A 21,890-nucleotide genomic window follows, 5' to 3' on the forward strand; every position below is an offset into this window, starting at 1 on the left:
GAGCAATTCCCCAAGCTCTGCGGTCCTCTATATACGGAGATATTTTCAGCCAATTAATTCGTGTTTTATAAATAAACGACACTGCTATTTGATGTATTATTATCCGTATGCTAGTTGTATTTGTGTATGTTGAACTTCTTTCGCACCGTACTTAGCCTACCGTGCTAATCGGAGGTGCGGGAAATCAGAGGTGTGGTGACCGGTATGACACCGGCCACCACATTTCCTTGTCGTGCAAATTGGATTATTATTACAAACACGGAGAGAACGGAGGCCGTTTGGAATCGCGGGGGAGGAAGGTGCGGCATCTGCTTCTCTCGGCTTTTATCCGCAGTTGTGTTTGTGCGAATTCACGCTCCCTAGTTTAAGCTCTCGCATTTTACAGGGAAGTCACGTGGTGCCGAGTAGATGTCCCGGCGGATAACGACGATTGATTTAGATGATGCTGCTGCTGCTGGACACGGCCGCTTCAGCCAGGTTGGAGGCTGAAGTAACGAGAGCTCGTGTTTAAATATTGGTTTGTTTTGTCAATTCATCCCCCTTTCCTCCTCGCTTGGTGCCTACTGTGCACGTGTTATACACCATTCATAAACACAGCGCACATATAAAAAAACAACAAAGACAAAGATCCCCCCGTACAGCCTCAACAGACTGTTGGGACAAGTGCTTTTTGCGAGCACCTATGAAGGCCGGCACGGCGCACGAGGGGGTGGCTGGCCAACACCACGCCCGGCCACCTTTGTCTCCCCAGTGGCGATGTTTACACACCACACCAGGTATTCATTTGGGGCTGGGTCGACCTAGGGGAGGCCCAGGAACGGTTCAGAAAATCGTCACTGGTGTTGGCCGTGAGCCGGGAATCGAACTTGGGTCACCGGTTTCGTGGGGCAATGCGCTCACCGCGACACTACCGCTCCCCATACACACACACACACATACACACCACTGGGGAGACAAAGGCGGCCGGGCACGGCGCTTGGCCCTCTCGCGCACCACCGAGCAGTTGCCAGCCTTATAACAGAGCGCTTGCCAACAGCGCTCATCCCAAGGTTATGTTGGTTCAGTGTTAAGTATATTTAGTTGTGAGAACTCCGTAGACAATAAGACGAGGATAGATTCTCGTTTGCGAGAGTGACCTGCAGTTGCGAGCGCGATCGGAGTGATGTCAACAGCATTCCTACAATAGGCTACGTGGGGAATCGCTGTATATGCGCGTTTGCCTTTGAGCGCTGTGTAAAATTCGCCACGAGGGAGACAAAGGTGGCTGGGCGTGGTGCTGGGCCACTCACCCCCTCGTGCGGCGTGCCGGCCTTTTTTTAGGTGCTGCTCGCTAACAGCGCTTGCCCCAACCGTCTGGTAAAGGTTGGACGGGACGGGGGATCATTGTCTTTGTGTGTGTGTGTCTGCATCTGCGCAGGTGGAGATCCCAAACATCCAGAAGCAGAGGAAGCACCTGGCCAAGCTCGTGCTGGACATGGACTCGGCACGAGCAAGGTGATGCAGATGATGACCACAGTGGTGATGTTCACAATGATGATGATGATGGTGGTGGCAAGTGGTGATGTCTCCAATTATAATGTTGACAATGATGATAATGATAGTAATAACATTCACAATGATGATAATGACAGTGATGATGTTCACATTGATGATAAAGATGACAGGGGTTATGTTCACAGTGATGATGACAGTGATTATGATTACTCTCGTTTACCCAGGAAAACATCACCAAATGTCACGATTCTTTTTCAGGAGGGTCCTGCCTAGTTTCCACAGTTGGGGATAATGATTGCAGTATACACTCCAATTGCATAATTTGAGGTGTATTTTTTATGATTTAAACCATGACACTGGCACACAATGGCATGGTTTTTCAAATGACTTCACATGGTCTTTATTGTTCACTGTGAAGCGTGCAGCTCCCGTATTGTCAATAAACTGGCTGTAATGACGAGGGTGGCCACAGGATTCGTACCGTGAACCCTTGCACCAAGCGGGCAGCGCTCTATCACCGAGCTGCATGACCCACCCTGATGATAATCATGATGATTATTTAGATTATTTGGCTGCTGTAAATGTCCACGCGAATAACCACTTTGTTGAGCCTTCATTTGTGCCCCAGGTCGCTTCTGAAAAAGAAGCTAATAGCTCAGTGGGCTTTACCTGGTAAAATGAAAATTGTTTAGTTTTGTGTATTTAAAAAAAAGATTTGTATTCTTTGTTGCTGTGACGTTCTGACCCCGTGCCCCTACTGGACATCTGTGAAAAAGAGATTTAGAGTTCATTGGATTCCTCCAGTATAACAAACTTATTATGATGGGTTTTTTTATTCAAAGCTTTCATGACTGCAGGGATTCATTTTCTTGGTTTTTTCGGTAAAGTCACGTAGAAGGGAAACAATAAAATAATATAAAACAATAAAATTCTCACGACATTTCGACTGCAGCACAAGCAATCATCATCAGGTGTGAAAACCACAGCAAGGAAATTTTAAAAAAGTGGCGGTTTTTTTAACGTTAGCAACACGGAGAGCGATTTGACAGTTTGTTCAGATGGACGAGTCCATCTATGTTCGGAAAAGAGGAGGGGGGAGACGAAAATAATGGATGCGGTCTGAAAGCCACCGTAAGCGTGAACAATCAATTAAGACCCAAAATGGTTTATCAAATTCTTCCAATGATTGCTAAGCCAGAATCCATCTTCTCGGTTGAAATTGTATCTGTGTTTGTATATGTGGATAGCCTCATGAACACAAAGCAGACCTAAAACACGGTAGGACCAACACCTCGGCCATCGCAGATCACTGTTATAATTCAGTAGGCTCACATGACTTATCCAAGACAGAGGTTCTTTGTAAGCCATCTGGCTACCATGAGAGATTCGTTCATGAGGCTATCCACAAATACAAACACAGAGACAATTTCAACCGAGAAGATGGATTCTGGCTTAGCAATCATTGGAAGGATTTGATAAACCATTTTGGGTCTTAATTGATCACGCTTACGGTGGCTTTCAGGCCGCATCCATTATTTTCGTCTCCCCCCTCCTCTTTTCCGAACATAGATGGACTCGTCCATCTGAACAAACTGTTACATCGCTCTCCGTGTTGCTTACGTTAAAAAAACCGCCACTTCAAATTTTCTTGCTGTGGTTTCCACACCTGATGATGATTGCTTGTGTTGCAGTCGAAACGTCGTGAGAATTTAATTGTTTTATATTTTTATTATTTTATTGTTTCTCTTCTACGTGACTTTACCGAACCAAGAATATTATTCTGACATTGTTGAAGGTCTCTCTGGATTTGTGCCTCCTGCAGGTGGCAGCAGGCCACAAAATCTGGAGCCCCCGGGACGAACCTCCAGACCCTCGCCGCCAAGGCCGACTCCCTGCGCGAGGAGATGGAGGAAGCCATCAACAAGGTGGAGATGTGCAAGGTGAGCCCCCCCTCCCCATCTCTCCCTGGTCACGGTGGCGAGAAGTTAACTCCCACGTCTGGTTTGCAGAAGGTCGCGGGTTCGATCCCGACCCTGATGCCTGCTGTATATTTGGAGTTTGCGTGTCTCTCTCTCTCCCTGTGGTCGCGTGGATTTTTATCCGGGTCCTCCGGTTTTTCCCTCCACATTTAGAATCAACGTCATGCATTTCGAGTATTTGGCTGCTGTACATTTCCACGTGATGAGCCCAACTTCGTTGAGCTATCATTTGTGACCAGGTCGCTTCTGAAAAAGAGCCATATAGCTCGGTGGGTCCTACCTGGTTATAATAAAAAAAAAAGTTTAGTCCTCGCGCCGAACGCGACGAAGCGTGAGGACGCCACCGAGCGGCGCTTCGTGAAGTTAAACCCGGACTGGAGGGGCCCGGCGTGACCCAGAGGTCAGAGTCAACCCTCTGTCTGTCCGCAGGGCGTTACGTTTATGAATAATAAATAAAATATAACGATCTTTTTTTACATACCTTAAACGATAACCACAATAATTAAATCAATATTTTTTTTAAAGAAGGATGTTTTTTTTATTATTACCTTTTGATAATGATTTGACAACGCTGGAGGTGGTGGTGAGGAATTCAGGAGAATGACTCCCCGGGAGATGCAATTGGATGCTTGGGAGCCATGATTAAGGGCTATTAACAAGCAAGTTAGTACCAAGTAAAAATGCACAGCAGCGAGTTCAGAGGAGCTGCAAGGCAGTAACCTGTTCCTGGTACTGCGGGATTACCGCGGGATTACTGCGAGATTCAGGAGGCGGCGTGCCTCATCTCCGCAGACGGTTTCAAATCTTTAATTCTGCGTGCATCTTCCCGGTGTCGGCGGTCTGTCGGCGCTACTACGTACACTCGCGAACGCCGTATTCCGGCGGGTGTCGCGGATAGGGAATTGGTACACGTCAAGTAACACGCGAGTATGCGAAACTCGCGAATCAAGAACTCGTGAATAGCGAGGATTTACCGCACTGAGGTGGCACCACTTAAGATTGTTGGTTTGAATCCAGGTATCAACCACCCGCGATTAAACCGGCTTCTCAAGTGCGGTAATTTGGCCTCAGCCCGGTAGCAATAATGACCCCATCACATTCATTTGGTTTCTCTCTTAGGCTATTCACAGCTGTACTTCTTCTACTTCTTCTTTCGTAGGGCTGATGTAGATGCAGAGCAATGGCTACAATTTCACATTCAGTTGGTCAAGCCAGATAACCGCGTCAGTAGCAGTGGAGTAGTGTATCATGACCGTGATGTCTCCTTCGTATTTGTGGATTGGGTGTTGCATCGTTATGCGTTGTACGGTCTGTTCTGGATGGCCACAGTCACACACTACTGGAGAGTTTTCCATTTTCCATTTGTGCATCAGGTATCCACATCTACTGCCATGGTTTGTGCAGTTGGATGCAATTGAGGTTGGACCGACAGTACATTCGGGCCAGCTGTGTGGTGAAAGAGTCAAAATTGGTTAAATAAATCCCGCTCACTGCCCTTGCAATTGCTGCCTTTCACGACCCAACCAGACCCGACCTGATGGCGCTGGCCAGTGTGTGCGCAGTGGAACGCAATGAACTCTGTCCGTTCCAGCTTGATAAATTGGCTTTCAGTTACGCACCAGGTGGAGGCTGGGCTTATTGAACAAATTCCCACACGGCGAACCCGAATGTACTATTTTGTTGATCATTTTAAGTTGTGCGCTCCATTTGGCTTCACGTTACCCCCGTGAGAACATTGACTCTCACATGCAGAGTGCGGTGGTCAAGTGCTGCCCTCTACTGTGCGGATGACCAGAGTTCACGTGAGCGGTCCTCGGCGGTGGCGAGGGCATTGGGCTCCGCTATGGCCGACCCGCGACGCGGTTGGAATTCCGGCACGCGTGGCGGCATCGTCAGAATCGGGATATTTTATTTAGATTGCAGGAGGAATCCGATGAGCTATGAAGCTCTTTTTCACAGATGCCCAGTAGGGGCACTGGGTCAGAACGTTACAACAGCAAACGATACGAAAGCACGATCAGAGCGCAAAGTATAGGAAAGGTAAACACATCACAAAAAATAAAAAAAATCTATATCTATGGGGGGGAGGGGGGGTGCAACTTGCTTGTTTTCACAAGAACAAACCTTCCCACAATGCATTGTGCCAACGACATTTGATAATTTTACTTTAAAAATAAATTAGTTTATTTACTACAGTAATGCGGTACTTTCTTGTTATCTTTAAGAAACTATTCCTATGTCTATTTAAACAAAAACCTGTCATCAGAATTTGATTTTATTTAATCCCATTCGGCCCAAACCCCTATTAACTCTCTCTCTCTCTCTGGCCTCCCTGTTTATGTTCTATGAAGAAGGACCGTTCCCCGAAACGTCGACGATTTCATGTATTTTCCCTTGAGGCAGCGTCGTTGCTGAGTGTGGTGAGTCTTTGTTGCTGTTGACTGTGGTTGTGCACCGCTGCTGCGGCGGCGGTGGTGACGGCGGCGGCGGCGGCAGTTTGCATCGTGGCGCCTCGTTGTGTGTGTGCGTGCACATGCAGGACCAACTGGCGACCGACCTCTACAACTTCATGGCCAAGGAAGGGGAATACGCAAAGTTCTTTGCTGCGGTGGGTTGTCGCCCGGGGGAAAGTTTGCTCTGCTCGACGCGACGATCCTGGAAGTCGCCCGCTAGTTGGAGCTGTGTCGCGTTGTGTTGTGCCGGCGTCGTGCGGTGTTTTTCACCCCCCGTTGAATTTCGACTCCGGACTCTCAACGCAGGTTGTACCTCGCTCTGCGCGGTCGTAGTGGTGGTGGTAGTAGTGGTGGTTGTAGTAGTGGTTGTAGTAGTGGTGGTAGTAGTGGTGGTAGTAGTGGTGGTGGTGGTAGTGGTGGTGGTAGTAGTGGTGGTAGTGGTGGTGGTAGTAGTGGTGGTGGTGGTAGTAGTGGTGGTGGTAGTAGTGGTGGTTGTAGTGGTGGTGGTAGTAGTGGTGGTTGTAGTAGTGGTGGTAGTAGTGGTGGTGGTAGTAGTGGTGGTGGTAGTAGTGGTGGTAGTAGTGGTGGTGGTTGTAGTAGTGGTGGTAGTAGTGGTGGTAGTAGTGGTGGTAGTAGTGGTGGTAGTAGTGGTGGTGGTAGTAGTGGTGGTTGTAGTGGTGGTGGTAGTAGTGGTGGTGGTAGTAGTGGTGGTGGTAGTAGTGGTGGTAGTAGTGGTGGTTGTAGTGGTTGTACTAGTGGTGGTGGTAGTAGTGGCGGTTGTAGTAGTGGTGGTAGTAGTGGTGGTAGTAACAGTAGTGGTGGTAGTAGTGGTGGTGGTTGTAGTAGTGGTGGTGGTAGTAGTGGTGGTAGTAGTGGTAGTAGTAGTGGTGGTGGTAGTAGTGGTGGTAGTAGTGGTGGTAGTAGTGGTGGTTGTAGTAGTGGTGGTTGTAGTAGTGGTGGTAGTAGTGGTGGTAGTAGTGATGGTGGTAGTGGTGGTGGTAGTAGTGGTGGTTGTAGTAGTGGTGGTAGTAGTGGTGGTGGTAGTAGTGGTAGTAACAGTAGTGGTGGTGGTAGTAGTGGTGGTGGTAGTAGTGGTGGTAGTAGTAGTGGTGGTTGTAGTGGTGGTGGTAGTAGTGGTGGTGGTAGTGGTGGTGGTAGTAGTGGTAGTAACAGTAGTGGTGGAGGTAGTAGTGGTGGTGGTAGTAGTGGTGGTAGTAGTGGTGGTGGTAGTAATGGTGGTGGTAGTAGTGGTGGTGGTAGTAGTGGTGGTAGTAGTGGCGGTGGTAGTAGTGGCGGTTGTAGTAGTGGTGGTAGTAGTGGTGGTGGTAGTGGTGGTGGTAGTAGTGGTGGTGGTAGTAGTGGTGGTGGTAGTAGTGGTGGTAGTAGTGGTGGTAGTAGTGGCGGTGGTAGTAGTGGTAGTAACAGTAGCGGTGGTTGTAGTGGTGGTAGTGGCGGTGGTAGTAGAGGTAGTAATAGTAGTGGTGGTAGTAGAGGTAGAAATAGTAGTGGTGGTAGTAGAGGTAGAAATAGTAGTGGTGGTAGTGGTGGTAGTAGTAGTGGTAGTAGTAGTAGTGGTGGTAGTAGTGGTGGTAGTAGTGGTGGTAGTAGTGGTGGTGGTTGTAGTAGTGGTGGTAGTAGTGGTGGTAGTAGTAGTGGTGGTGGTAGTAGTGGTGGTTGTAGTAGTGGCGGTGGTAGTAGTGGTAGTAACAGTAGTGGTGGTAGTAACAGTAGTGGTGGTAGTAGTGGTAGTAACAGTAGTGGTGGTAGTAGAGGTAGAAATAGTAGAAGGTGCTTTCCACGAAGAGGGGCACGCAAAGCGAAACCGAACGAGGAGACAGCTGCCTGCAGAGTAGCGCGTACAGTTTACACACAGTACAGTCAGTGCACATACACAGTACACACAGTGTGTACAAACAGTGCAAACAGTGCACCCACACGGTACACACACACAGTACACAATGCTGCCCCACATCCACACCGCATAGCTGCAACTGAGTGAATTCGAAACGCATGATACTGCGAATTTTGTGTAGAAATCGGTTAGCCGCATGTACACGAAATCGCACAAACCGAAGTTGCGTGAAGTGAGGTCCTCGACCCGGTGCCGGCAACGAAAAGAACAAGAAAACCCAATTTTTTTCTTCAAATTCGGTCAAAATAACTCGATGTTTCAAGAGTCGCAATGCCACGTGGTGAATACGAGACGGTGGGTCCTTGATAAATAGCGGTCACTAAGTGGTCCTTAAAGAGCCGCAGGTTGCCGACCCCTGTACTACATATTAATTCAACCCCAGTGTCCAAAATTACTGTTGCAGTAATATGACAACCCCCATGGAAAAGTGACACCCGGGATCTAAATACTAAATGTTATTTAGACCCCAAGATACAATAGCGGTCTGGCTCGTCTCTGCACCCACCACCCTCCACCCTCTCATTCCGGAGTCAGAATTTGTTAGGCGGGTTGCATTGTACCCTCCGGGGTCAAATACGACACGGGAGAAACACGCGTCCATCCCCCTTCATCTGTCGTCCCCCGTGCAGTTGATCGAGGCGCAGGCCGAGTATCACCGCAAGTCGTTGAGTGCCCTTGAGAAGATCCTGCCGGCGCTCAAGATCCAGCAAGGTGAGCAGCGCGGCGCCGGCCAAGCGCTCCGCAAGCTCGCGCGGCGCGCTCCGCTGCCCGCGGCACATGTTCCCGCTCGAGGGGCTTTGTGCTCCCCTTGCGATGTTTGTTTTCCCCGGGGGGAACGATCGCTACGCTCGCGACGCACGCGCGCCCCCTTTGTGTCGGGTCGTGGATCACACAGTCGGTACGGTGAGGGATCGAGTTTCATTTTGATTTCGGTGCAGTCATCGGTGACCGGGGCTGAGACCCATCGACTCCCTACACTTGAGAATCCTGTTTAATCAGTGGCGGCTGGAACCCCGGATTCTAACCCGGGAAGCGGTGCAGGCTCAGCGCTCTGACCTCTCGGCTATCTGCCGCCTCTCACAGAGAGGGGTAATGTTCGTCACGTGACCGTCAAACCAATAGTTTCAATTGTCTTCGATGTTATTTGGCCAAATCAAGTGGACAACTCAATTGAATGCAGTGGGTTTTTTTTTTGTGCACTCATTGGTGACCCGGGCTGAGACCCATCGACTCGCCCACATATGAGAATCTGGTTTCTTCACTGGCGTCTGATATCCGGATTGCAACCCAGGTTCTCGGCGCTGTGACGTCCGTGCCGCCCGGCTAGCTGCCCGTAGTTGACGCTCACGAGAGTCGACATAGCAATGGGGGGCTCAGGGGGGGGGAGCAAGCGAGGGAGGGAGGGAAACGTCCAATCTCGAGTCCCCTGAGTTATGGGGGTAGCCGTTGTTCGCGAGACTCCAAAGCCGCACGATGATGGATGTGACGGGGAGTGAACCCAGGACTGCGCTGCGCGATTACAAAACGCAATTAGCTTCACCGCGGAGGCCAGCGATCGTTAATTACCACAGCAAGATGACAGGGGGAACGTGGGGAGGTTTCTTCTGGAGCCTGCCTCTGCCGAACATGGGCTGCTGCCGGGGTGAATTGGAACTTGGGAGTTTGCTGCGATGTGGCGATGATACCACGGCACATCGTACAATATTAGGTCCACGACCATCATATTTGCCACAGGGCAAAATATGGCTACGTCGTTGCTTTTCTCATTCTGAGACGTCTGCAGGTTGCAGGGTGGCTGTCCCATTCACCGCTAAATGTTCAGAACGTGGAAGTGGCTCGGTATTCATTTTATTTAGAGAGGCGTAGCAGCACCGTTGTTTTTAAAGACATTGTACTCACCGTAGAGGACCGTAGCGACACAACCGCACTCTGATAGCTTGCGCCAAAATGTGCCATACGCCCTCCCGCATGGCCTTGTGGGAGCCTCGGTACCGATATAGTAAATGTATTTGTTTTTATGTACCGATTTCATTCCAAACACGGTTACCGCATTGTGCGCTTTCAAATGCACTTCTGCGGCCGTCTGGAATGCTCTTCCTTCAGATATTAGGAAGCCACTGGAGCTTTCCACTTTTAAATCTAGATTCAAAACTAATTTCTTTCGAACTGCTTTTTATGTTTAGTTTGTTGTCCTTCCCCCGCACCTCTGATTGTCACGGTTGGCTACGTACGGTGCGAAAGAAGCTCTACAAACATACATACGTACATGTACAGCAAAACACTAAAACGATCAAAACTGATGACGCACACGTACGTCATCGCAACGAGAAAGGGGTTGAAGCACCGGCGGTTGATACGGAAGCGCTCACCGCGCTGTCTCGTCGTGCGCTTGCAGACAAGTGGACAGAGAAGCCGTCGTTCGGGGTAGCGCTGGAGGAGCACCTGCAGGTGTCGGGCCGCGAGATCGCCTTCCCCATCGAGTGCTGCGTCACCATGCTGCTGGAGAGCGGCATGCAGGAGGAGGTGGGTCACAGCGGTTGTCGTCGGCGCTTCGTAACGACGACGCTCGACAGGAGGCAGGCCTTCAAAAGGACGTGGGATCCGTTGCTGAATAACCCGATTCAACGCTCCCTCATGTCTGAGACCCCTCGGGCCCACAGTGTCGCCAGCACTGCGAGAGACCCTCCCCCCAACCCCAACCCCCTCGGAGGTAGCTCTGTGATAGCCATTCTTTTGGGCCAAGAGTCCCCGAGAGGATTCTTTGTGGCAATACAATTAAAAAGGCAGCCTCAACAACTGATATTGGGTCCTTTTTTTTAATTTGTCCTTTATATGGTAATTGTCCACAGAGAGAGCCAGGTTCTCGATTTCATGAAATGGCCAAGAGCCATTGCCTCGGTGATCTGCCCCATTGTTGGTGATGGAGGCATAATGTTAAAGTTGTTTTAACGTTTTGTCTTAAATGTTTGCGCCGTTTCATGAAAATAGCATCTCACAGTCGCTGAGGAACCACAGACAAAGCTGGAAATGCAGCGGCCAGGCGGTGAGCTGGTGCTACCAACACGTGACCAATCTCTGCGGTCCTCTACATGTTGAGCTGGTCTTACTCACAACGAGCTATTTATACAGGTGGAGGAATCCGGAGGATCCGGCAGAAAAACCCCATGCATGGGTTAATTTCATTTATACATTTGTAAAAAATCCGATCACGATGTTCCCGAGCAACCCCTCAATCCATCCCGTGGCTTGGGTACCGATGCCACAATCGGGATACAGTTTGGGGGCGGGGGGGATGTGGCGACATTTCAACGCGAACAAAAAAAAAACGAGACCGGCGCTCGCACTTCGAGTGAGGCCGCGTGTTGCCCTCTTCCCGCCAGGGCCTCTTCCGGATTGCGCCGGCCGCCTCGAGGCTCAAGAAACTGAAGGCGGCGCTGGACTGCGGCGCCGTGGAAACGCAGGAGTACGCGTCGGACCCGCACGCCACCGCCGGTAACCTTGCTAAGCTAAACGGTTTTTATCTTGCCAGGTAAGGCCCACTGAGCTATATGGCGAGATGTTAACTGCCTCGCCTGATATGCGGGAGATTGTGGGTTCGATCCTGACCCTGACGTCTGCTGCGTATTTGGAGTTTGCATGTTCTCCCCGTGGTCGCGTGTGTTTTTGTCCGGGCCCTCTGGTTTTTCTGTCCACATTTAGAATCAACGTGTATTTAGGGAATTTGGCTGCGATAAATTTCCACTTGATTAGCCACTTCGTTGAGCTATCATTTGTGGCCAGATAGATTCTGAAAAAGATCTACATAGCTCAGTGGGACTTACCTGGTAAAATCATCTTAATTTTTTTTTTTTTAGCACCTGCCCCAAGCAAACAACTCAAATGGTTATTCAGCACGGTCACCCTGTGTATTGCTGTGTCCTGTGCAGGGGCCCTGAAGTCATATCTGAGGGAGCTGCCGGAGCCTTTGATGACCTTCAGCCTTTACGAAGAGTGGATCCAGGCGTCCAAGTAAGACTTCAGAGTCCACTCGCTCCCTACGGGTTACACAAGCGAGCGGTGCCATGCGGCATGAGCAGTTGAAACAACGACGGCAACGACGGCAGCGACGAGTGCTTTGGTTGAAACGTGCGGGCACGCGCTCGCTCGTTGAGCGTGGAAATGGTGCCAAATTTCCTGCGCTGATTAATAAATCCACCCGCCCCTGTGCCAACAAACTCCCTCGTGCGCTCTTTGTTGTCCTTCCCCCCGCACCTCCGATAAGCACGGTTGGCTACGTACGGTGTGGAAGAAGTTCAGCATGCGTGCACACAAAGATCCCCCATATAACCTTAACAGACTGTTGGGGCAAGTGGTGTTAGCGAGCACCTATGACGGCCGGCACGGCACACGAGGGGGTGGGTGGCCAACACCACGCCCCCACACACACTCAGACAACAAAACAGGCACTCTGCACGCATTAACGCATCGCTAATCGTCACCGTTTATCTCATCACAAACTAAACTAAAATTAAACTTTTATTTAAAGCTTTCGTGACCGCAGGGATTCATATTCTTGGTTTTTTCGGTAAAGTCACGTAGAAGGGAAACAATGAAATAATAAAAATATAAAACAATACAATTCTCACTACGTTTCGACTGCAACACAAGCAATCATCATCAGGTGTGAAAACCACAGCAATTTTCTTTCTGTGGTTTCTTGCTGTGGTTTTCACACCTGATGATGATTGCTTGTGTTGCAGTCGAAACGTCGTGATAATTTTATTGTTTTATATTTTTATTATTTTATTGTTTCCCTTCTACGTGACTTTACCGAAAGAACCAAGAATATAAAACTAAACTATTTTTTATTTTACCAGGTAAGGCACACTGAACCATATAGCTTTTTTCAAGAGTGACCTGGCCACAAATGATAGTTCACCAAAGTGGCTCATGTGGAAATTTAATACCAACCAAATACTCTAAACGCACGATTATAAATCTGGAGGAAAAAACCAAAGGACCTGGCGAAAAATCCACACGACCCCGGGGAGACATGCAAACTCCAGACATACAGGGATCAAGGGTCGGGATTGAACCCACTCCTCCTGTTTACCAGGCGAGGCAGTTTACACAGAACAGAGTATTTTTTCTCTATCTACGTTTAGCCACAATGCTCCATGGCAACTCATAACTAGTTTGTGTTCGTTTCCTGAACAAGAGCCGCGTCTCTCCATCTCGACAGCTCCCAGGACCCGGACAAACGTCTGCAGGCCCTGAAGAACGTCTGCAATCAGTTGCCCAAGGCCAACTACGACAACTTGAGGTGAGAGGCCTCCAGCAGTGCCCAGTTCGTCCGTACCACCACCGACAACCACCACCACCACCATCGCCACGACGGCCCAAGTAGCCGGCAAGCCCACGAATCAACACGATTCATGGCCACAGTTCTTTTGAAGAATGTATTTTATCCGTAACTTTGTTGCAAACGGTACAAAATCACTGCGTGGGTTTATGTCGTGTGGACACAATCAATGCGTGGATTTACATCGTGCGGACACGGGCACCACCTTATATACACCGATTCCAATCGTTACCCTGACCGCGGTAGGGCACCGAGGCCTGATGATCCCTCGATCGATCCCTAATCTTGAGGGTGCATTACGCCAGGCCTGTTCAACGCTATCTGCTGTTTTTCCCCTACATTTTTTTTAATTCCGGGTTCTTGAATGACGATAAAAAAATACTTACAAAAAAACAACACACACACGGCGATAATATATTTTTTTCCAGAGAGAGGCCGTCAATTGTAGGCCAGTGCGAGTTAATGGACCTCTGTGAGAGTGTGTGGGTCTCCGTGTAAGTCTTCGCAAGACGTTGTGTGTTTATGCAGCGTCTCAGTCTAAATGCCTCTCAGAATCGGATTTTATTATTTATCCTGGAGGAAGCCGATGAGCTATAAAGCTCTTTTTCCACCTGTCCAGTAGGGGCGGGTCAGAACATTCCAACAACTAACAATACAAAAACACGATAGGAGCGCAAAGTATAGGAACGGTAAGCAAATCACTTAAAAAATATACAAATACAACTAAACCATTTTGATGTTTCCAGGCAAAGCCCACTGAGCTATGTAACTTATTTTTCAGAGGCAACCTGGCCGCAAATGATAGCTCAACGAAGTGGCTGATCACGTGGAAAGTTATAGCAGCCAAATTAATCTAAATAATGTAAACGCTCACATTGCTGTCCGCTGCGTCTCCGTTGCCCGGGATGTGGTGGAGGAACGGAGCAGCCGGCATGAGGGGTCACTGTGCTCCTCCTCCTCCCGTGGTGACCTGAACTGACCCGACAACAGCTTCTTGCGGTAGATGTAATGGACGCGATAATGCACTGTAATTTGCTAAATAACTGTCGAGAGACGAGCAAAATGCACAAAATATAAGTCGTCGTGACGGAGGAAGCTCTCTTATTCTTTGTTACATTTTTTAAAACAAAAGAAAACTATATTTTTGTTAGTGGAAATTGCGTCTCGCTAATGCCACCGCATCTTTGGGGTTCACACGGGGAGTCACGCGTAGGCGCCGAGCGTTCGCGCGGTCGTGCAAACCTCCGCCGTGGGAACGCGTGACCGACCATCGTCAATCGTCTCTTCGTCTCGGCGTCTGCGAGAGCCCCGAGCGCCCGTTAACGCGGCCGCCCCCCCCCACCCTCCCCCTGTCGTGTGGGCGGGCGGGGCGCAAGGTACCTGGTGAAGTTCTTCTCCAAACTCTCGGAGCACCAGGACGAGAACAAGATGACGGCGAGCAACATGGCCATCGTGCTGGGGCCCAACATGCTGTGGTCGCCCAACGAAGCGTGAGTGGCAGAAACGGCAGCGTCCGGCGCGGACTCGCGGGCCCCGGGGTTGGGGCTGCCACTTCCCCAGTACCACGTGGGCAGCGGTAGGAGGGGAGACGGTGACGTCCGTGATGTATGTATCTATGTTGAACTTCATTTTCTTGGGTCTTTTGGGGAAAGTCACGTAGATGGGTACGTGACTTTACCGAAAGACCCAAGAATATGAATTCCTGCAGTCACGAAAGCTTTCAGTCACGATTTATGTTGAAATTCTTTCGCACCGTACGTAGCCAATCGTGTTCATCGGAGGTGCGGGGGAAGGACAACAGCAAACTAAACACAAAAAGCAGTTCGAAAAAAATGGGTTTGTCGATCTAGATGATTTAAAAGTGCACAGCTGCAGCGGCTTTCTATTATCGCAAGGAAGAGCGTTCCAGACGGCCGCAGAAGCGCATCCAAAAGCGCCGCGTAATGCGGTGACCGTCTTTGTTCGATGGCCAGCCAAAAGCCGCTCCTGCGAGGATGACCGTAGTTTACGTGGTGATGGTTTACGCTCCTGGACGAGATCAGCAAGGTATTGTGGTTCATCTGTCTCAAGCACTTTGTGTGTAATTAGTGAGACCTTATAATGTATACATTCGGCGGTCATCGCCTAGCAGCGGTTGTCACCTGGCAGCGATGGACACCTTAGTTGCGCGATGCTAGTCAGGTGGTTCCTGTGCTTTTTCAACGTTATTGCTACCGTATATGATTATGTTGGCAGTAGCAGGGTGAGCGGTGGTTATCTATGATGTTTGGAATTCGAGGGTCAGGTAAAAGCTCAGGAATTGTAGAGAGGAAAGACAATTATTTTAGCGTGATAAAAAACACACACTAAAATAACTTGTAGTTGCGCGTGAAAAACGACGCATTCGAATAGTCCAATTCTACTGCGTGGGTTTTTGCGGAAGTGCTGTACAGCTCTCCGATGTTTTCAAGGTGCTCCCAGCACACGGAGCTAAACGCCGAACGTTACGGCGAGCAACACGCGGCACAACCTGACAACACATCGGAGAGCCGTGCATTCAAATGTTACAAACAAAACGATCGATAGAGCGTGCGAAATTAGCAAAGAAACCCCAGTCATTGCGTAGCCTGGGAGAAGCCAAACACGGAGCGTGCGCAACAGTGGCGAGAGCCACCCTGGAACAACATGATATGCGGTCACGTGAACTCTCCACGTGGCCACGTTACCCTCCCCCTTACCGACTGTGACCCTCCCCTTACCGGCTGCACGAACCCTCCCCCTCTGTAGCCGTACGACGTCAGCTTGTGGTCATGTAACCCCCCCCCCTCCCCCGTGTGCAGGAGCATGACGGACATGATGACGACGGTGTCGCTGCACACGGGCGGCATCATCGAGCCCATCATCCAGAACGCCAACTGGTTCTTTCCTGGAGGTCAGTGGCCTTCCTGAATGGTGGCTAGGAGATGTTATCTGCCTCGCCTGGTATGCAGGAGGGTCGTGGGTTCGATCCCAACCCTGACGCCTGCTGCTGTATATTTGGAGTTTGCGTGTGTCTCTCTCCCCGTGGTCGCGTGGATTTTTCTCCAGGTCGTCTAGTTTTTCCCTCCACATTTATAATCAACATCCCGCATTTAGCGTGTTTGGCTGCGAAACATTTCCACATGCTAAGCCACTTTGTTGACCTGTCAGTTGTGATAGCTATGTCGCTTCTGGAAAAAGAGCTATATGGGCCTTGCCTGGTAAAATAACAAAAAATTGCTTAGTATCGTATATGATTGTTTGGTTGTTGTTGTTGTTGTTATTGATTCCAGAACTGGATTTTGGGGTGACGGCCAATAGCGGTGCATCCAGCCCCACCCAGACGAACCACAATGCCAACCACGAGATTCCGGCCACCATCGCTGGGGTTACCACCCCAGTCGTGGGCTCTGTGGGCTCCGTGGGGTCAATGGGCTCCGTGGGCTCCGTGGGGTCCGGGGGACCTCCCGAGGGAGCAGGGGGTACCGGGGGAGGGTCCCCCGAGACCGAGCTTAAGGAGCCGAGGCCGCACAGCATCGCCACCGACAACGTATCCATGGAGTTCCGCAAGGACGGGTGAGCACAGAGAGCCACATACTCACTCGCACAGAGAGTCATGGACTCACTCTCACAGAGAGGCATAGACTCACTCGCACAGAGAGCCATAGACTCACTCGCACAGAGAGCCATAGACTCACTCGCACAGAGAGCCATAGACTCACTTGCACAGAGAGCCACATACTCACTCGCACAGAGAGTCATGGACTCACTTGCACAGAGAGCCACATACTCACTCGCACAGAGAGCCATAGACTCACTCTCACAGAGAGCCATAGACTCACTTGCACAGAGAGCCATAGACTTGCTCACACAGAGAGCCACATACTCGTACACAGAGAACTTTAGACTCGCACAGAGAGCCATAGACTTGCAATGAGACCCATAGGCTCGCACAGAGCCGCAGACTGAATTAGTCAACCTTACTCAGCAACCACACAGGGTTCTCAGTGGTTGCTCACTGCTCAGGGTTAGAAATAAAAATCAAACCCTAAATGGGCTTCTGGATGCAATTCATATCTCCTGCTCTGAGACTCTCCTAGGTTGATCCAGCCTAAAATGAGCACCCGGTGAAGTGCAAACATCAGCACTGGGGAGATGAAAGTGGTCGAGCATTCGGCTGGCCTCACCAACCGGCTCATGCACCGTGCCGCTCTTAATAGGCGCTCACTAACACCACTTCCCCCAGGACGTCTGTGTAGCCTACATAGTCTACGTGTATCCTGCTGTGCATGTGTGTGGAACAGGGGCACCGTGGGAGCGCAGGTGGCGGCGTCTATCGGTCATCCCTGTCCGTTAACCCATAACCCCTGAGTCTATCCCATGACCTCATATGCCGGCGAGCTTTACATATCACGGCGCCACGGAGTGCATCTAACCCGGCACGGTGGTGTCCTCACCGTTGTATGGTGGCGAGTGGCGGCTGTTGTTGTCGTGGTCGTCGTAGTCGCTGCTGCGCGTGTGTCCGTACTAACAACCTTACGGTGTCTTTTTAACCCCTTCAATGCTGCCTCAGCCTTCGGAAAATCCAAAGGTACTACAAGACACCTTAACCCTCCGCTGCCTGACACTCGGTAACGCGGCGGCAGGAGGGCTGCTGACAATGCCCCCCCCCCCACACCCCCACCCCCCTCCCCCGCCAGGGGAAATGAAACGTGAAATGTTTCGCAGAAAACAAAATAAAAATAAGGAGTGACCGCATCCAGCTGGTGCGCTGGGCGGACAGATTTAGCGCGCCGCGAGTCCGCGTGAACAGAGGCCAAGCCCACGGGTGGACGTCCCGAGCATTCCCTCGACGACGAGGTGTCTGGCACGACCTACTTTCGAATCGCTCTTTCAAATGTTATTCGGAGGCCACTGGAGCGCCGTGCACTTTTGAGTCGAAAGTGAAAACTCATTTCTTTGGAACTGCTTCTCTTGTGTTTAGTTTGTTGTCCCACCCACCCCCGCACGTCCGATTAGCGCGGTTAGCTACATACGGTTGCGAAAGAAGTTCAACATACATACATTTGACGTATGTGTTGGGATATCTTTTTTTGCTCTACATAGCCAACCGTGCTAATCGGAAGTAAAGTCCCTGTTGGGATGTCTCGCAGAACAGCAGTGTGACCCTCCGCGTTAGAGAGTGGCCCACGGAAGGGGATATCACAGAGCTACCTCCGAGACACTCTCTCGAGCAACCCTCTTGGTCCACAACGTAGAGGGCAGCTTTGTGCCACCCACTCTCCCACTGGGAGCAATGTTTGTCACGTGATAATTAAAAGGATAGTTTTCCATCGATAACTGGATACATTCCAGGTCTGAGAGTTAGAGGCTGAGTCTATCGACTCGCTAAACTTATTGTCCTTCCCCCCCCCCACCTCCCCCTGTACCTCTGATTATCGTGATTGGCTACGTACGGTCGCAAAAGAAATCCGTTGCAGGGGAGTGCCGTTCAGACGAGCGCTAATCACACGGTGTGGCAGCTGTGCAGACCGAGAGTCGAGCTTCTCCCTGCTAATGGGGGGGGGGGGGGGGGAGGGGGGTGAGGAGGGTGCAGATCACAATCACAGACATCTTCGTAGATTCCTTCCTTGACCGATTGCTTCGTCCCGTCTGATCGGCCTTTCTCTGCGCGTCTTCGAGTTTTAATGCAGCGTCACTTTTCTTTGTGAAAGCGTCCCGGGCGATGGCCCCGTTGCATTCAGGGCGCGACGTTGCGGTTAGGGCCCAGCCGTAGCCGCGTTCACCGCTCGTTGCAGTGGGCTCGCGGCCCTGATCCGGCAGGCCGGCCCTGGTTGTTATACGTGGCGGATGTAATGGAGCTGTGAATTACTAGGAGCCGTCTGCATCACAGGGGACGTTAAAAGGATCCCCCTGGTGGCGTTCAATATCGGTGGGGCACTGCGCGTTGGAATCGGGCTGCAAATTCGAAAAATGTATCCCCAAAAACTTCATCGGTTTGGATGACACACGTAGCAACAATTGCCCCTTACTGTGAGCCGACTGCAGACTTTATTGATGAGAGCTGTGCACTGTAAGGACGGCGGGAACACCAAACGTACTCGGTTACAATTATCCCCTTTTATTACTCTTATTATGATGCAACAGCAGTGGCCGTGATGTCACTGTTGTGTGCACCGACTAAATAAGAACTCTCTGCAGCGTTTGGGTTCCGTGCTCTTTTCAGTGAGCAATACGGAAGTGTTCCCCTGCATTGGTGGCACACAGCCAGGGATGGAAATGCCATATTTGAAACTACAATATTTTTTTTTATTTTACCAGGTAAGGCCCACTGAGCGATATAGCTCTTTTTCAGAAGTGACCTGGCCGCAAATGAAAGCTCAACAAAGTAGTGTATCACGTGGAAATGTATAGCAGCCGAATACTCTAAACGCTTGTACATTCATGCAAACGACCGCGGGGAGAGAGAACAAACTCCAAATATACAGCAGCAGGCGTCAGGGTCGGGATTGAACCCACGACCTCCTGTATACCAGGCGAGGTAGTTAACATCTCCTAGCCACCGCTGACGCCCTTAATTTCTGCGATGTGGGCCGGTGTCTTCATGGGGCGACCGCGAACGAGTCGACTCTGTGGCCGGCGTGCTCGCTCGCTCTCAAGCGACCGCGGTAGCTGTGGCGGGCACTTCCGTGTTGATCTGCCTCCTCCTCCTCCTCACCCCCCCCCACCCCCCCCCACAGCATGGGCGTGCGCGTCATGGACACGGACTGGATGGCGCGCCGCGGGGGCCCCATGGGCTCGGGGAGCTCGCTGTCCGGGGGGGGCGCCGGGCCCCACGGCTTCTCGGGCAGCGTGCGCCGCGCGGCGTCCACGTCCGGCGGGGAGCAGTCGCCCGGCGCCGACGCCACCCCGTTGGAATCGCCGCTCAGCCCCGGGCCGCCGCTCCCACCTGCCGCCGGCGCCGGCGCCGCGCCCCCCGCGCCCCCCGTGCCCCCGATGCCGCCCGTCCCTCCCGTACCCCCCAGCACTCCTCCGGTCGCACCCGGGGTGGCGAGCCCCTCCGCCGCCACGGTCGCCCCCGCCACGCCCTCGGCCCCGACGCCGCCGGTCGTCCCGAGGCACCACGCGGAGGAGGCCGGGTGAGTGAGTGCATGGCGTCATGCCGGGGAGGGAAACGTGTGGGGGGTGGTGGGATGGGGGGGGGGGGGGCTCCCGGGCGGCACCCGCAGAGTCCAGTCCAGCCGTTCTGCGTCTTCACAGTCCACATTTTGCCGAATATGATAATCTATATTCTTGGTTCTTTCGGTAAAGTCACGTTGAAGGGAAACAATAAAATAATAAAAAATATATATAAAACAACGTGACTTTACCAAAAGAACCAAAAATATGAATCACTGCAGTCACGAAAGCTTTATATCAAAATTTATGATAATCTACTTACAAATTGACTAAATCTGGAAGCCACGTAGCAAAATTCCCACTTTCAGAGCGTTGCTCTATTCACCTTGTGACACGCAGGGGCAGCTGCCACCGGGGGTGCCCTGCTGCAGGGCGCCTCCAGATGTACTGAATGGGAGGGGGCGGCAAAAACGTTGGTCGACGTTGGTGGACCGCATTTTCACGTGACGTCATCATGAACCGAGGGCGTTAATGTTGGCGGGGGGAATCTTAACCGATTGGCACGGTGACATCGCTCGCACCGCTTTTGCCGTGCTCGCGCAGTCAAAAGCGGGCCGTTGCGTCCAAGGTGTTCTCGGGTCCGGCCCGTGTCTGGCCATGCCTGCCTGTCAGCCCACTCGTTTCGCAGGTGCTCACTGCCCTGTCTCCTCCCTTGTTGTGTCTAACAGCGAGCACTGGCTCCAGTCCAGGCGGCTGGCTTTCCACTGTCCCCCTTCCTCCTCCTCTTCCTCCTTCTCCTCCTCCTCCCTGGAGGAGCGGCCCCCGCCCACCACGAGCTCATTCCACCCAACGAAGCCCCCCGTGGCCGACGGGCTGTTCGGGGGCTCCAGCACGCTGCCCACTTCGCCGCAGAAACGGGCGGCGCTAGGCCACTGTGCCCCACCGTCGCTCCAGATCCACCACCACCACCAGCACCCGCAGCAGCCGCATCCGCAGCAGCCACATCCGCAGCACCATCACCCCCTTCAGCATCACCTACAACATCACCCTCTCCAGCTGCAGCAGCAGCAGCAACAACAGCAGCAGCAGCAGCTGCATCAACAGCAGCAGCACTATGACATAAACTACAACCCTCGGCCTACCTACATCGCGATTCCCAAGCAGCCGTCCCCATCGGACACTCACGTGCCGGAGCCCGGCACGGCGCCGCCCGTTTACATGAAGACGCCGCTGCTGCTGACCAAGCGCGCCACCCTGGGCGGGCAGACGTCGGGGACGCTGGGGCCCACGGGGGGCGGCTCCTCCTCCTCCGGCCGCACCGTCGGCTGTGGCTGCGCCCGAGAGGGCCGGCCTGGTCTGTATAGGTAACGACGGCACGCCCGAGAGCCCCATCGTCCCGGTAAAACCACCGCGGCGCCTTCCCGGTGCCGATGCGGGAAGCTGCCGCGTCGCGTCTCCCCCCGTGCCTCCCGTTGCGAGCGAGGATCCTTCCGGCGTGACGACCCAAATTCTGACCTCCGTCATCCTGAGCCCGAACCCTCTCCATGCGTGTGCGACCCTGCATGGCGCTAACCCCCTCCGTGCATGCCGGAGCG

At 51.8% G+C, this 21,890-nt stretch overlaps 1 protein-coding gene across 5 annotated transcripts in view; it reads left to right on the forward strand.

The window, feature by feature from the left end:
• ARHGAP17 (Rho GTPase activating protein 17) overlaps nucleotides 1–21,890 on the forward strand; it is an 88,984-nt gene that overhangs the window by 58,843 nt on the left and 8,251 nt on the right. For 3 of the 5 annotated variants that reach the window (XM_032961117.2, XM_032961119.2, XM_032961120.2), the window contains 14 exons: nucleotides 1,418–1,494; nucleotides 3,317–3,434; nucleotides 6,013–6,081; nucleotides 8,468–8,549; nucleotides 10,234–10,361; nucleotides 11,219–11,330; nucleotides 11,765–11,846; nucleotides 13,060–13,140; nucleotides 14,556–14,669; nucleotides 15,999–16,090; nucleotides 16,470–16,752; nucleotides 17,750–17,767; nucleotides 19,917–20,315; nucleotides 21,024–21,659. In XM_032961117.2, coding sequence (XP_032817008.2) covers nucleotides 1,418–1,494; nucleotides 3,317–3,434; nucleotides 6,013–6,081; nucleotides 8,468–8,549; nucleotides 10,234–10,361; nucleotides 11,219–11,330; nucleotides 11,765–11,846; nucleotides 13,060–13,140; nucleotides 14,556–14,669; nucleotides 15,999–16,090; nucleotides 16,470–16,752; nucleotides 17,750–17,767; nucleotides 19,917–20,315; nucleotides 21,024–21,659 — 2,291 coding nt within the window. The remainder of the gene's footprint in view (nucleotides 1–1,417; nucleotides 1,495–3,316; nucleotides 3,435–6,012; nucleotides 6,082–8,467; nucleotides 8,550–10,233; nucleotides 10,362–11,218; nucleotides 11,331–11,764; nucleotides 11,847–13,059; nucleotides 13,141–14,555; nucleotides 14,670–15,998; nucleotides 16,091–16,469; nucleotides 16,753–17,749; nucleotides 17,768–19,916; nucleotides 20,316–21,023; nucleotides 21,660–21,890) is intronic. The other 2 variants (XM_032961118.2, XM_032961121.2) reach the window with 2 other exon arrangements.

Source organism: Petromyzon marinus, chromosome 26, assembly GCF_048934315.1.
Source record: "Petromyzon marinus isolate PM22_M1 ecotype Great Lakes invasive population chromosome 26, UKy_Petmar_22M1.pri1.0, whole genome shotgun sequence".
Taxonomy (NCBI): domain Eukaryota; kingdom Metazoa; phylum Chordata; class Hyperoartia; order Petromyzontiformes; family Petromyzontidae; genus Petromyzon; species Petromyzon marinus.